The 13,947-nt window shown below is 42.2% G+C and overlaps 1 protein-coding gene across 2 annotated transcripts; it reads right to left on the reverse strand.

Moving 5' to 3' along the window:
- Positions 1 to 1,069: 1,069 nt before the first annotated feature.
- On the reverse strand, positions 1,070 to 10,624 carry LOC139468135 (methyltransferase-like protein 27). 2 transcript variants are annotated; one of them, XM_071249918.1, is made up of 6 exons: positions 10,523 to 10,624; positions 6,369 to 6,515; positions 5,700 to 5,828; positions 2,889 to 3,024; positions 2,262 to 2,360; positions 1,070 to 1,569 (listed from the first exon to the last, which is right to left on the reverse strand). In XM_071249918.1, the coding sequence occupies exons 2-6, from the start codon at positions 6,498 to 6,500 to the stop codon at positions 1,400 to 1,402; spliced, it is 666 nt and encodes a 221-aa protein (XP_071106019.1). In that variant the 5' UTR covers positions 6,501 to 6,515; positions 10,523 to 10,624; the 3' UTR covers positions 1,070 to 1,399. The 2 variants fall into 2 exon arrangements, with proteins under 2 accessions (XP_071106019.1, XP_071106012.1); XM_071249911.1 differs by having other exon boundaries at positions 1,073 to 1,569; positions 10,475 to 10,624.
- Between the last annotated feature and the right edge of the window lie 3,323 nt (positions 10,625 to 13,947).

Genomic DNA, 13,947 nt, shown 5'->3' on the forward strand with positions numbered 1-13,947 from the left:
AGATCAGACCCGGAAAGTATGTGGGTCTCTCGCTAAGTGGCAACGAGAGGACGAGAGGTGTATACATATACATATACAAAAGACTTACAGTTAGAAGACAAATAAAGTGGGGTTTGAATGGCTTGATTAACATTTCGGGGACTCCCAGTGTTTTTGCCGGTTTGGTGGCTCACATGAAACCACTTAAATATTATGCCGAATAAAATATATTCGTGATACCAGAGGTGACAAAATCTATGGATAACAACTTCTTTATTTACTGTAAAGGCGACGTTTCGGTATAGGTCCTTCTACCATTGGACCGTCAAAACTGGTCGGGCGAGGCTCTTGATGGTGTTGATTGCCATGTCACAAGGTCGACGACGGATACATCATTTGCTAGGCATTAGTTAGAAGTTGGCGGATGACAAAGTAGATACAATTTATGGATAACAACTTCTTTTTTTACTGTAAAAGCGACGTTTCGATATAGATACTTATACCGTTATCAAGTAAGGATGCTTCTAAGTAATGCCAACTTAGCCAAGCTATACGTAACTTCTATGTAATGCCTTTCAAAGAATTTACTCGTGATATATTCGGCGAACACTTGCGTTTAAACATTTGTATGATTTTCTTTCATACATTTTATGACTTCGAAATTTTTCTGAACTGCAGCTTTTTCTGCGGATCATGACGTACTACGTACTGACCAATTTGATAGCTTTGTCTTACATTGGTCTAAACCCATCAAGTTTTGCTTTTATCTTGGATTCAATCAGGTACTGTGTCAGCCTGGTTTTCTGATCTTATGAATATAGAGGTCTGTGTTGAACACATTCACCTTGATTGGTTCACGTTGTTATACGTTAGTCAGTGTCATGTGGACCATTTTATCAAATAACTGTTTGTCGACTATGTGAATATGATTATTTTTAATGTAGAATGAGCTATGAGAATGGCGATATTGGTTATAACACACACACGCGCGCACGCACGCACGCACGCACGCACGCACGCACGCATGCACGCACATGCACCCACCCACACATGCACCCATCCACACATGCACACACTCGGAGGTAGTCAGTAGTAAACTAGATCGACGCATGCAAGTAAGTAAGTCTTACTTAAACAGGGATCTTTTCACCATCATTTTAATAGAGCGAAAGAAAAGGCTGAACAGTAGTATGGGTCATGATTATTAAATACAATAGACTTTCCTCTTGGTGTAGGACTACAGAACGTGATAGTCATTCAGATGACCGGTCATCCCCTTGTTTCCTCTTGGTGTAGGACTACAGAACGTGATAGACACGCAGATGACCGGTCAACCCCCTGTTTCCCCCTGGTGTAGGACTACAGAACGTGATAGACATGCAGATGACCGGTCATCCCCTTGTTTCCTCTTGGTGTAGGACTACAGAACTTTATAGACACGCAGATGACCGGTAATCCCCTTCTTGATCTCGGGCATAATTTGCTTGTCCTCCAGTTTCCATAGCCCACGGTTCTCTAGGCTGGAGAGATTCGCACGGAGGACATCCCTCTCGAAGATGTAGTCGAAGTGATTCATCAAGATATGGCCACCTAGAAGGCAGTAAAGATTGTTTAATAATAAGCTCTATAAATAATCGAGTCTGGACCAGACGACAAGTTTCATAGCATATCAGGACACATCGAACGGTCGTCCGCTTTGCATTTGGCTAACACGATGTTTAAGCCCCATTTAATGTAAAACAGTTAATGTTCAAATAATGATTAGCATGACATAAATGCAGAATTCAACATCAACCTACCGTCATATAAGAAAGGTTGCAATTAGTTTCAGTTTCATAGCATGTCTGGACACATCGAACGGTTGTATGCTTTGCATTTGGCTTACACGATGGAATCAATGTGATGTTGGTTGGTTGGTTGGTTGGTTGGTTTCTTGTTTAACGCCGCACTCAGCAATATTCCACCTATATGACGGCGGCTTGTAAATAATCGAGTCTGGTCCAGACAATCCAGTGATTAATATCACGAGCATCGATCCACGCAATTGGGATCGAATACGTGCATCAACTAAGTCAGCCACCCGATCCCGTTAGTCGACAAGCATAGTCGCCTTTTACGGCAAGCATGGGTTGCTGAAGACCTATTCTAACCCGGATCTTGACGGGTCAGAAGGCAGCATTGATGAAGAACAGTAGATCGATGACTTACATGAATCCTTCAGTATGTCTTAATATATGTTGTTTTTACGCTCTTCATTAAAATCCATAACAATTTGTTCTCACCTGATTTCGTGACACGCACCAGTTCCTCGAATGCCTTGATGGACAGTTTACTGAATATCTCGGAGCTGAGACCGACCACTGTTACTATAGTGTATGTTTCTGCAATAAACAAAGACACATGCAGGTAATATCTGGTAATGGAAGGGCATGGGGGCCTTCGTTCTGGTGGCTCTGAAATCACAAAATGGTTGTCTGTTTTGAAACAACCATGTCAAGCCACGGACAAATGTATGGCCAAGTCTCAATATTTGGGTGTTTGTTTGTTGTTCTGTATCATATACATACTAAGCAAGAACCAGGTGACAAATTGTTCTCAGAACTTACATAAATATGATTTGAAACATGTCTTAATTTTCAGACACTGGCGATATTGTGTTTGATATTTAAACAATGGGAAAGATGTTATATTTATCATGTTAACAAATATTCTATCACAAACGTCAAAGGCAAATTCATCGGTAGTCTCCTTATATCAGGTATATCTGCATTATTCCTTTCTCGGGCGGTCACGTCTACATCAACTGACACTACCTTCACAATGAGACATCTACTCTATCCCATATCTCTGTATATGTTGTCTACTTCTTGTCTTAAAACCGTGTCTAATGCAACCGTTCCTACTCTCACCATCAGAAATATCCAGGGTGTTGTCAGCAAGAATGTCACATATGTATCGCTCATACAAGTTGTTTTTCCTAGCCTGTTCAAGCATCCCGGCAGACGGTTCCAGACCATCAATGTGCAGGAATCCGTGTTTCCGCATCTGGGACATAAAAGAACTCTATAATTTTATCTGTCCAGCATACCACAATTCAGGTTCAATCAGCACATAAAATGACAAGGACTAAGATTGGGGAGAAACTGTTTTCTTCTTCTTTCTCATATGCCGACTTTTCATAAACTGACGGGGGGGGGGGGGGGGGGGGGGGGGGGGGGTCGATCGGGTAGCCTAGTGGTTAAAGCGTTCGCTCGTCACGCCTAGAACCCGGGTTCGATTCCCTTCATGGGTACAATGTGTGAAGCCCATTTGTGGTGTTCCCCGCCGTGATATTGCTGGAATAATGCTAAAAGCGGCGTAAAAACATACTCACTCACACACTCACTCATAAACTGACGGCCAAATCATAGTTGTGAATCACTCTTGTATAAAAACCACAACATGTAGATGCATGAAGTAAAAAGATTGAAAAGATCATAATCTCAACCAAATCAGGGAAATGACAGTCATAAAACATCCAATACTGACATGACAGTTGCCCGAATTGAGGTGGAGTAGCACAAACAAGCCTTCAACTTACTGGACAAAAAGCAGTCACATCTAAAATCGCTCAGGTTCAATGACACATCACATTAATAGCGTGTATGCCCACCCCCAGCTACAAGACAAGGAAAAAGTCTCGGGCGCACAGAAAAAGTCAGTCGTCTGATGACGTCACAATGGATATGTCTCCATTATGTTTGGATTGTCTTGATCAGTTCTTGTCAGTTGACTGGAGGATGTGGTCGCAGTCGAACACGACGATCCATGACATCCCAGATGTGTTCAATGGGTGACATGTCTTGTTGGCTGCAACGAAGTTCTGTACGATTCGGGTTGTATGGAGTCTGGAGTTGCCATGCTGATAAAGGACACCAAGTAGCAGATGTTGTAGAAATGGTAGGACGAAGAAATCTGACGAAGAATGTCATCCGTGTAACGCTGAGTTGTAAAATCTCCGTTAACGATGACCAGTGGTGTTCTCTCCTGTCCCAAAATTCCTCCCATCAGCTGTGAACAGACAGAAACGGCTTTCATCAGGGAAGACGACGTCTCTACTAACGACGTACAGTCTGGGCCCACATCAATCTCTGACGACGATGTTGCGCTGTCAATAACGGTCCTCAGTAAGGTCTGTAAGCCCCAGAGCCCTAGAGTCGCCTGGCCACTGTCTGTCGACTAACCATATCCACTTAGGCATTCGTCGCTGATGACGCCAATGTCAGGGATCGATTCCGGAGATACAAAGTACCGGTCTTCATTGGGCATAGTTACCCTGGGCCTGTCTGTTCTTGGCCTGTCTGATGTCTGCCCGATCTGTCTGTAACGTTGCATCAGGTTTGTTACGACAACACGAGAACAACCAAAAGTTCTATCAATGTGGGCATGGGTGGCTCCCATCTGTATCGTACCCAGGGACCGCTCGCATTGTCCGGGTGGCAGTCGTGGTATTTTTGTGGTGGTATTTTATGAGTGTGAGTGTCTGACATGATGTCCGTATCATTTATGTACCCTTATTGCAGGTATAGTTTCAGCCGCCCAAGCGGCATATGTTTTTTTTGCTTTTTTTGCAATTCCTAAAAAAAACCCACCTTGTCTTGGACATGTATAACTTTCTGCATAGAACATTGTCGTGTTTGGCTGGTGTATTTTGCGTTCATTTAGTTTCTTCTTTTGGCCGTCAGTTTAGTAAGAAACAAGACATTGACTCCTACATCAGACAACATATACTGATCATATGGATGTATTTACATTTGCCAGTTTGCTCTTATGCATAATAAAGCCAAGAGGATCATGAATAAGTGAGTGGGTTGGGTTTAACGCCGCTTTTAACAGTATTCCCGTTATATCACGGCGTGTATGCTTAATGTGGGAGGAAAACCCGAGGGATGCAGGTCTCAGACGTTTACCACTTCGGGGCTAGAAAAACCTAGAAACATAATCGGGGCGAACCGGGATTCGAACCCACAATCATAGGTTTCTGGCGTGCCCAAGGGACGCAACTCTGCAAAGCGAATCGCGGCGTCTTCGACGACTGGGCCAACCGTGTTCCCAAGAGAATCGTGAGACTCAAATAGCTCACCTACGTGCTACTGAAATTGTTACTGTAGATAAGCGATGCCTTGCAATGGTAACCGTAAATACGCAAAACAAACATGCCGAATGGCCGACAAGTATGTTGTGGGTGTCAAATTAAATTGTTTGGTTCGTCATGTCACATAAACCAAGGGGCCTGTTATGAGACTGTGACCTAACAAATTCCCTTCATCAACCGAGAACCGCCTCCGTGGTCTAGTGATAGAGCGTCCGCCCGGAGAAGGGGGGTTCGGGGTTCGATCCCCGGCCGCGTCATACCAAAAGATGTTAAAGGATTGTACTTGTTGTTACCCTGTGTGGCGTGCGGCATTAAGGGGCTTAAACAAGGACTGGTCGTCTCGGAGTAAGTATACTGTGTCTGAGTGGGGTATTCATGTTAGACTGCAGCATGGTATCTCAGTGAGCTTTCACTATAAATCGGCATTAGTCCGGACTAGTACAAGCAGTCACACAAACACACACACGTGCATACACGTCGCTATATAAGTGCAATAATCTTGGAAGCGACGTTGAACCCCATTTAACCTGCATCAACAGAGGTCTTTACATTTATGTAACTCCTTCCACAACAGGTAGCATTTTACCTCGTGAGAGGCCAATCCAGTTCCTGCAGCTACATCCAAGATCTTGACAGTCTGTCGGTTGCGGGTATACAGAGCCGCTAGACTCTCTCCCATCCATTTCGGCAACTTGTTGCCATTTATATTCTGCATCTGAACAAATATATGAGTCAACAAAACATAATGTGATCACAGTGAAAAACAAATATACCAGCATGTTTGATATGGGAAAATAGAAAGATACATTTGAAGTCTCGTATATAGCACTCTGTGCCTTGACAAACCTTTTTTTAAGGATATCATGCACAATGGAGTGGTGATCTATAAATATATGTTGTCTTTGTTACGGAACACTCCGCTGTACCTGGTTATATTGTGTACGCCCTACACACAGCATTGAAGTTCGTACTTGTACCCAACACTTACTCCGTTTGTGCCTCGTGTTCTGCGATGTTCTCAATGACTGACTGACTGACTGACTGAGAATGGTTTTACGCCGCTTTTAGCAATATTCCAGCAATTTCACGGCGGGGGACACCATAAATGGGCTTCACACATTGTACCCATGTCGGGAATCGAACCCGGGTCTTCCGCGTGACGAGCTAACGCTTTAACCACCAGGCTACCCGACCGACCCTGTTCTCAATGAACTTACAGAGCTAGTATTTTAATATTATTGTATGTCAACTGTACCTTGTCGTATTTCTCAGCTATGGTGTCAAACCTCTTGACAATAGCAGCATTATCAAGACCCTTCTCTACCAGGTATTGAAAACATCTTCTTTCCTCAGCCTTTTCCTCTTCAGTAAAGCGTGTATTCTCCATCCCCGATCTTTGCGCCTGGCAAAATACCCACATTTACAAAGACGAACACCATGTACGTTATCAGAACGCTGGTTGGTCAGATCCGGTGTAATATGTTGTTGTCATATGTATTTTAGTAACCTTATATTCTACATCATCAGGCATTATCATCTCATTAATTTGTATTCATGATCACAGCTTTTTATATATGGTGCAATGTCATTATCATGTAGTTACTTCCATCCGTTCTGAAGCATCATTAGATTATCCTTGCCATCAGTTGCGTGCCGCGAGAGGCGACAAACTTGGATCAAGTGTTCAGGTTTGGTGAAATTGTTGATTTCTTGACATAGAACCCCGCCTGGCCCAGACTCGATTATTCACAGGCCATCGTCATACAGCTAGAATATTGATGATTGCGACGTAACCCCCCCCCCCCCCCCGCCACACACACACACACACACACACACCACACCCCACACACACACCCCACACACACACAAAAAAAAAAAAAAAAAAAAAATAAAAAAGTCATGTGGGGATCGGATGGTCAGACTCTGTGACTTGGCTTATGGCTCAGCACCTTATCAACTGGCATTGCTCATGTTTTCAATCACAAGTTTGTCTGACCCAGATTGGAATAGCGGGAGATATTGATGGAGAATTGCAGACTGCCGCGTTAATCGACCTTCACACATTCCTTCACTTAACTAACAAAGTTGTCATTTGCGGTGTTATGATGGCACGTCCGGACAAGACCAACTAGTGACTGAAACCATGACCAACAATCCGTGACACTTGGTTAAGGTGACGTGCAATCAGCCAAATCACAGAGTCTGACCATTCGATCCTGATGTTTGAGGATGACGTCTTTCTTGATTGTTTAGGTGGTTTACGCCACAGTCATCAATGTTCCATCTCATATAACGGTACCTATCAACGATCAGTATATGTGTCACAGTGTTGTGGGTACCTGTCCCACAACAATCGGTATTTTTGTCACACAGTATTGTGGATACCCGTGTAACAACAATCGGTATATGTGTCACAATGTATTGTGGATACCTACCTCACAACAATCGGTACATGTGTCACACAGTAATGTGGATACATGTCTCACAACAATCGGTATATGTGTGAGAGTATTGTGGGTTCCTATCCCACAACAATCGGTATATGTGTCACACAGTATTGTGGGTACCTGTTTCACAACAACCGGTATATGTGTCAGAGTATTGTGGGTTCCTATCTCACAACAATCGGTATATGTGTCACAGTATTGTGGATACCTGTTTCACAACAATCGGTATATGTGTCAAACTGTATTGTGGGTTCCTATCTCACAACAATCCGTATATGTGTCACACAGTCTGGAGGATACCTGTCTCACAGCAATCGTTATATGTGTAACACAGTATTGTGGATACCCGTCTCACAACAATCGGTATATGTGTCACACAGAATTGTGGGTACCTATCTAACAACAATCGGTATATGTGTCACACATTATTGTGGATACCTATCTCACAACAATCGGTATATGTGTCACAGTATTGTGGGTACCTATCTCAGAACAATCGGTATATATGTTACATAGTATTGTGGATACCTGTCTTACAACAATCGAATTGTGAGTCACAGTGTTGTGGGTACCTGTCTCAAAACAATCGGTATATTTGTAACACAGTATTGTGGATACCTGTCTCACAACAATCGGTATATGTGTCACACAGTATTGTGGGTACCTGTCTCACAACAATCGTTATATGTGTCACAAAGTATTGTTGGTACCTATCTAACAACAATCGGTATATGTTTCAGAGTATTGTGGGTACCTGTCTCAAAACAATCGGTATATGTGTCACAGTATTGTGGGTACCTGTCTCACAACAATCGGTATATGTGTCACACAATGTTGTGGGTACCTCTCTCACAACATTGGGTATAAGTGTCACACATAATTGTGGGTACCTATCTCACAACAATCGGTAAATGTGTGACACAGTAATGTGGATACCTATCTCACAACAATCGGTATATGTGTCAGAGTATTGTGGGTACCTGTCTCAGAATAATCGGTATATGTGTCACAGTATTGTGGGTACCTGTCTCACAACAATCGGTATATGTGTCAAAATGTATTGTGGGCACCTATCTCCTATAAATCGGTATATGTGTCACACAACATTTTGGATACCTGTCTCAAAACAATCGGTATATGTGTGTCACAATGTTTTGGGTACCTGTCTCACAACAATCGGTATATGTGTCACACAGTATTGTTAGTACGTATCTCACAACAATCGGTATATGTGTCACACAGTATTGTGGGTACCTAACTCACAACAATCGGTATATGTGTCACACAGTATTGTGGGTACCTATCTGACAACAATCGGTATATGTGTCACACAGTATTGTGGGTAACTGTCTCACACTATTCGGTATATGTGTCACACAGTATTGTGGGTACCTATCTCACAACAATCGGTATATGTGTCAAAGTATTGTGGGTACCTGTCTCATAACATTCGGTATATGTGTCACACAGTATTGTGGGTACCTATGTCACAACAATCGGTATATGTGTCACACAGTATTGTGGGCACCTATCACCTATAAATCGGTATTTGTGTCACAAAATATTTTGGATACCTGTCTCACAACAATCGTTATATGTGTCACACAGTATTGTGGATACCTTTCTCACAACAATTGGTATATGTGTCACACAGTATTGTGGGTACCTATCTAACAACAATTGGTATATTTGTCACACAGTATTGTGTGTACCTATCTCACAACAATCGGTATATGTGTCAGAGTATTGTGGGTACCTATCTCACAACAATTGGTGTATATGTCACACAGTATTGTGGGTACCTGTCTCACAACAGTCGGTATATGTGTCTCACAGTTTTGTGGGTACCCGTCTCACAACAATCGAAATATGTGTCACAGTGTTGTGGGTACCTGTCTCACAAGAATCGTTATATGTGTCACACAGTGTTGTGGGCACCTATCTCACAACAATCGGTATATGTGTCACACTGTATTATTGGTACCTGTCTCACAACAATCGGTATATGTTTCATACAGTTTTGTGGGTACCTGTCTCACAACAATCGGTATATGTGTCACACAGTATTGTGGGTCCCTATCTCACAACAATTGGTATTTGTGTCACACCGTATTTTGGGTACCTGTCTCACAACAATTGGTATATGTGTCTCAGTATTGTAGATACCTGTCTCACAACAATTGGTATATGTGTCTCAGTATTGTAGATACCTGTCTCACAACAATTGGTATATGTGTCTCAGTATTGTAGATACCTGTCTCACAACAATTGGTATATGTGTCTCAGTATTGTAGATACCTGTCTCACAACAATTGGTATATGTGTCTCAGTATTGTAGATACCTGGCTCACAACAATTGGTATATGTGTCTCAGTATTGTAGATACCTGTCTCACAACAATTGGTATATGTGTCTCAGTATTGTAGATACCTGTCTCACAACAATTGGTATATGTGTCTCAGTATTGTAGATACCTGTCTCACAACAATTGGTATATGTGTCTCAGTATTGTAGATACCTGTCTCACAACAATTGGTGTATGGGTAACAACATTGTGCATACCTATAATGAGATATGGGTGATATATATACACTCATCCTGATACATTTGAATGTGTGTGCCAGTGAAATAACACTTGACGCAACAATGCCCCATAACCGCTTACAATACCCTCCTTTACTACCGAATTCGAAAGGGGGCAGTGGGGTAACGTGATATTGGTGGAATATTGCTAAAAGCGGCGTAAAACCACACTCACTCACTACTGCCGAAAGAAATTAAATCATTCACTGACAATACTGACATTGAAACATGGTGTTTGGCCCGCTTGTTTTCTACCTGGCAGTGAAATCCCTGATCATAAAACTCTCAACGAACGCTGGGTACCTGGTCGTGGCCCCTACCCGACTCCTACCTGGCTGTGAAATTCCTGATCATGAACACCCAAACGAACGCTGGGTACCTTGTCTTTGGTCCTGTTTTTGAATGAAAGGTAGCCTCAACTGTCTGCGTTCATACCAAACAGTGTGCAGTGTTGTGCATGCACAGGTTGTTGCTTCAGTATTACCTGGGTTACCTGGGTTACCTGGGTTATCACGACCTTTAATAAACAGTCTCTTCATGCAACAGTAAAGAAATTTATCATTTCAAAACAGCTCAAAGAAGCTCCGCAGGCTGGCAATATATTCCCTTGTGAATCACTAGACTAGAACAACCCCTAAACTGAATCTATCATCCGGTGACGTACTGCATAGGAAGTGAAGCGTGGTAAACAGCATTTGAATAGCAATGCCGTCCTAGTGCGAAACAATTAGTAAACGTAGCACAACTTGCCTATACGTGTGCTGACCTGAACACTGCACTAGGTCGCTTGTTCGTTGTTGTTGTTATAGTTACATATATATGACATCACTTTGGTTGAAACAGTGCTAGAATACAGTTCCCGATGGACTTATACACATATGATATTCAGTGGTAGTAGGCTGACCTATATTGTAATATATCACGATGATAACAAATGCACGAGTTATCGTTTGGTCATAGCGACTGATTTGGGACAACCACTTTTGCTATTGTATGAAGGACGATTCACACGATTTCCAAGGAGTAGTAATCTTGCAAATGTGTGCGTGAATTTTCAGGGGGTAATATGTTCGGTTATCTGAATTTAGAAAACATTTTGTTTCATTAAAACTGTTATTCTAATTTTCAGTGAAAATCATGTGGTTTTTTTACTTCATTTTCAAATTTTGTGAGTAGGTAAAACAAAAATTCCATTGAGTTATGACAATAAAACCACCATAACTGTGTATCAAAAACTACCTGAACCATTGTGCTATCCTATATAGAAAACAAAATGAAAATATATTACATGGGGGCTGAGATATTGTATACAATGTTACCCCATTCCCCCCAATTGTGACGAAGATTGCTTATTGAGATATGGTGGTAGATTATGTTTATGTAATGGATGAGTGGGATAATTGCAACAATGCTTAAAAACACCCAAATTGTAAAATCATAAAGAAAAATGATGTTTCTCTATAACTGTCAATGGAATTTAAAGATGGCCGCCATGTCGACCTGTGTCAAGATCTTCAACATGATCATGTATGGTCACATGAAAGCTTTTTACTTTATCTTTTCAGTGATGTACGTTATTCACTGGTAAATTGATCCCTAACAATAAAACAAATAATATATTAAAAGCTATTTTCTCCACCAACCACATGGCGACACCAACCAGATTTCAATTAAAATGGACATAGTTTCTCTCAAAATTGTAGATATACTGCACGTTTGTCCGAGCATTTAACTAGTTTATTAACTGAGTGAAAAAACACACAAATAAAATACTTGTAGTATTATCCCTGAGTCAGGGGCTGGGAAATGATATCACCTATTGTCTGTTTCTGTCTAGCGGCATGACATAGCGCAATGGCATCCAAGGGAACATCCCATGTTGTTCTTGGCGTAGCTAAACCTGGATGGGGAACATATGTGTGTTGTGCATTTACAGGTGAGCAATTCATATTCTAATTTTTTCATGTGGAAGGCATCAGTTTCTTTTGATGGTTGCATCAAATCTGGTTGTGCGATTAATATGTTCCAGGTCGACTTCGTGTCATGACCATTTATCTAGCTTGTTATGACACAACCTGTGACCGCATGGAATGTTGGTCGAGCTGCTGCAATATCTGCAATGAGCCTCATAGTACCCCATCAGCACATAAAGCACGTATGTTAGGTTTCACAGGACTTTGTTTAGAATATGTCACTACAACACTACAACTTGGTCATTCCAGGTTAGAAGTAGTCCCCAGCAACTTATGCTGGTCGTAGGGGGGGGAGGGGGGGGGGGGGGGATCGGATGGTCAGGCTCGGTGATTTGGTTGATGGCTTGCTCATAATACCCATCACATGATTGTTTGGTATAGACTTAGTATAGGCCGCCGTCATATAACTAGACTATGGGTGTGGCTTTAAACAAAGACAAACGCACACGCACGCACGCACGCACACACGCACGCACGCACGCACGCACACACACAGAACGACACAGGCATCATACAGACACACGCAAACACACACACACACACATAAAGTGACACACACAAACAGAGAAAGACACACAGAAAGACACACAGACACACTAAGAGGATCATTATTCAGACCTTGTTCGACGTTTTCCCAACCAAGTTAACCATAATTCAGCACGAATCACACGGACAAATTATTTTATCTCTGATGTGCAACATGTTATCTTTACCAACAGTTACACATATTCGTATCTACGCAGACCTGAGTGAAGCCCATTTCTGGAGTCACGCTAGCAAAATGTTTTTGTGATGAGTCATCAGAATGTGGTCACCGGCATGCCCTTTTAGATTTTATGGGAAAACTGTTTGTGGGCTAATGACCTTGAATGCAATGAACATAATTGAATTGAAAATGCTGGTTCAACAATAACGGTTCATTTAAATATTTGAAAATTTAGGCGGGGGGGGGGGGGAGCAGGCGAAGCTTCAGATAACAGACTAAACTGGAAGATGCCGCGCGGCAACCATCTTATTACATCACATTGGATCCGTGAAGATCCGGGGTAGAAAAGGTCTTCAGCAAACCATGCTTGCCGTAAAAGGCGACTATGCTTGTTGACTTTACGGGATCGGGTGGTCAGGCCTCGCTGACTTGGTTGATGCATGTCATCGATCCCAATTGCGTGGATAGATGCTCGTGATATTAAATACTGGATTGTCTGGACCAGACTCGGTTATTTACTAACCGCCGTCATATAGGTGGAATATTGCTGAGTGCGGTGTTAAACAACAAACCAACCAACCAACCAACATCACATTGATTCCATCGTGTAAGCCAAATGCAAAGCGGACGACCGTTCGATGTGTCCTGATATGCTATGAAACTGAAACTAATTGCAACCTTTCTTATATGACGGTAGGTTGATGTTAAATTCTGCATTTATGTCATGCTAATCATTATTTGAACATTAACTGTTTTACATTAAACGGGGAAAAAACTTATCTCACAAATAGATGTGAATACCACTGCAGTACAGTTGTCAGGAACCAACAATTATGTACAAAACCAGCCACCATAATCAGCATCTTCTTGGAAAGTCAGTGTAATATCTTTAGTGTCTTGACAAAACGGCATGCGGTAAACCTAGTAACTCAAGGTGAGACAAAATGGGGTTTAACGTCGCGTCCAAGATTATGTGTGTGGCTGCTTGTACTAGTCCGGACTAATGCCGATTTATAGTGCTAGCACACTGAGATACCATGCCGCAGTTTAACATGAATACCCCACTCAGACACAGTATACTGACTCCGAGCCGACCAGTCCTTGTATTAGCCCCTTAATGCCGAG

The sequence above is a fragment of the Haliotis cracherodii genome, unplaced genomic scaffold (assembly GCF_022045235.1).
Source record: "Haliotis cracherodii isolate W230 unplaced genomic scaffold, xgHalCrac1.p SCAF_1, whole genome shotgun sequence".
Lineage (NCBI taxonomy): Eukaryota > Metazoa > Mollusca > Gastropoda > Lepetellida > Haliotidae > Haliotis > Haliotis cracherodii.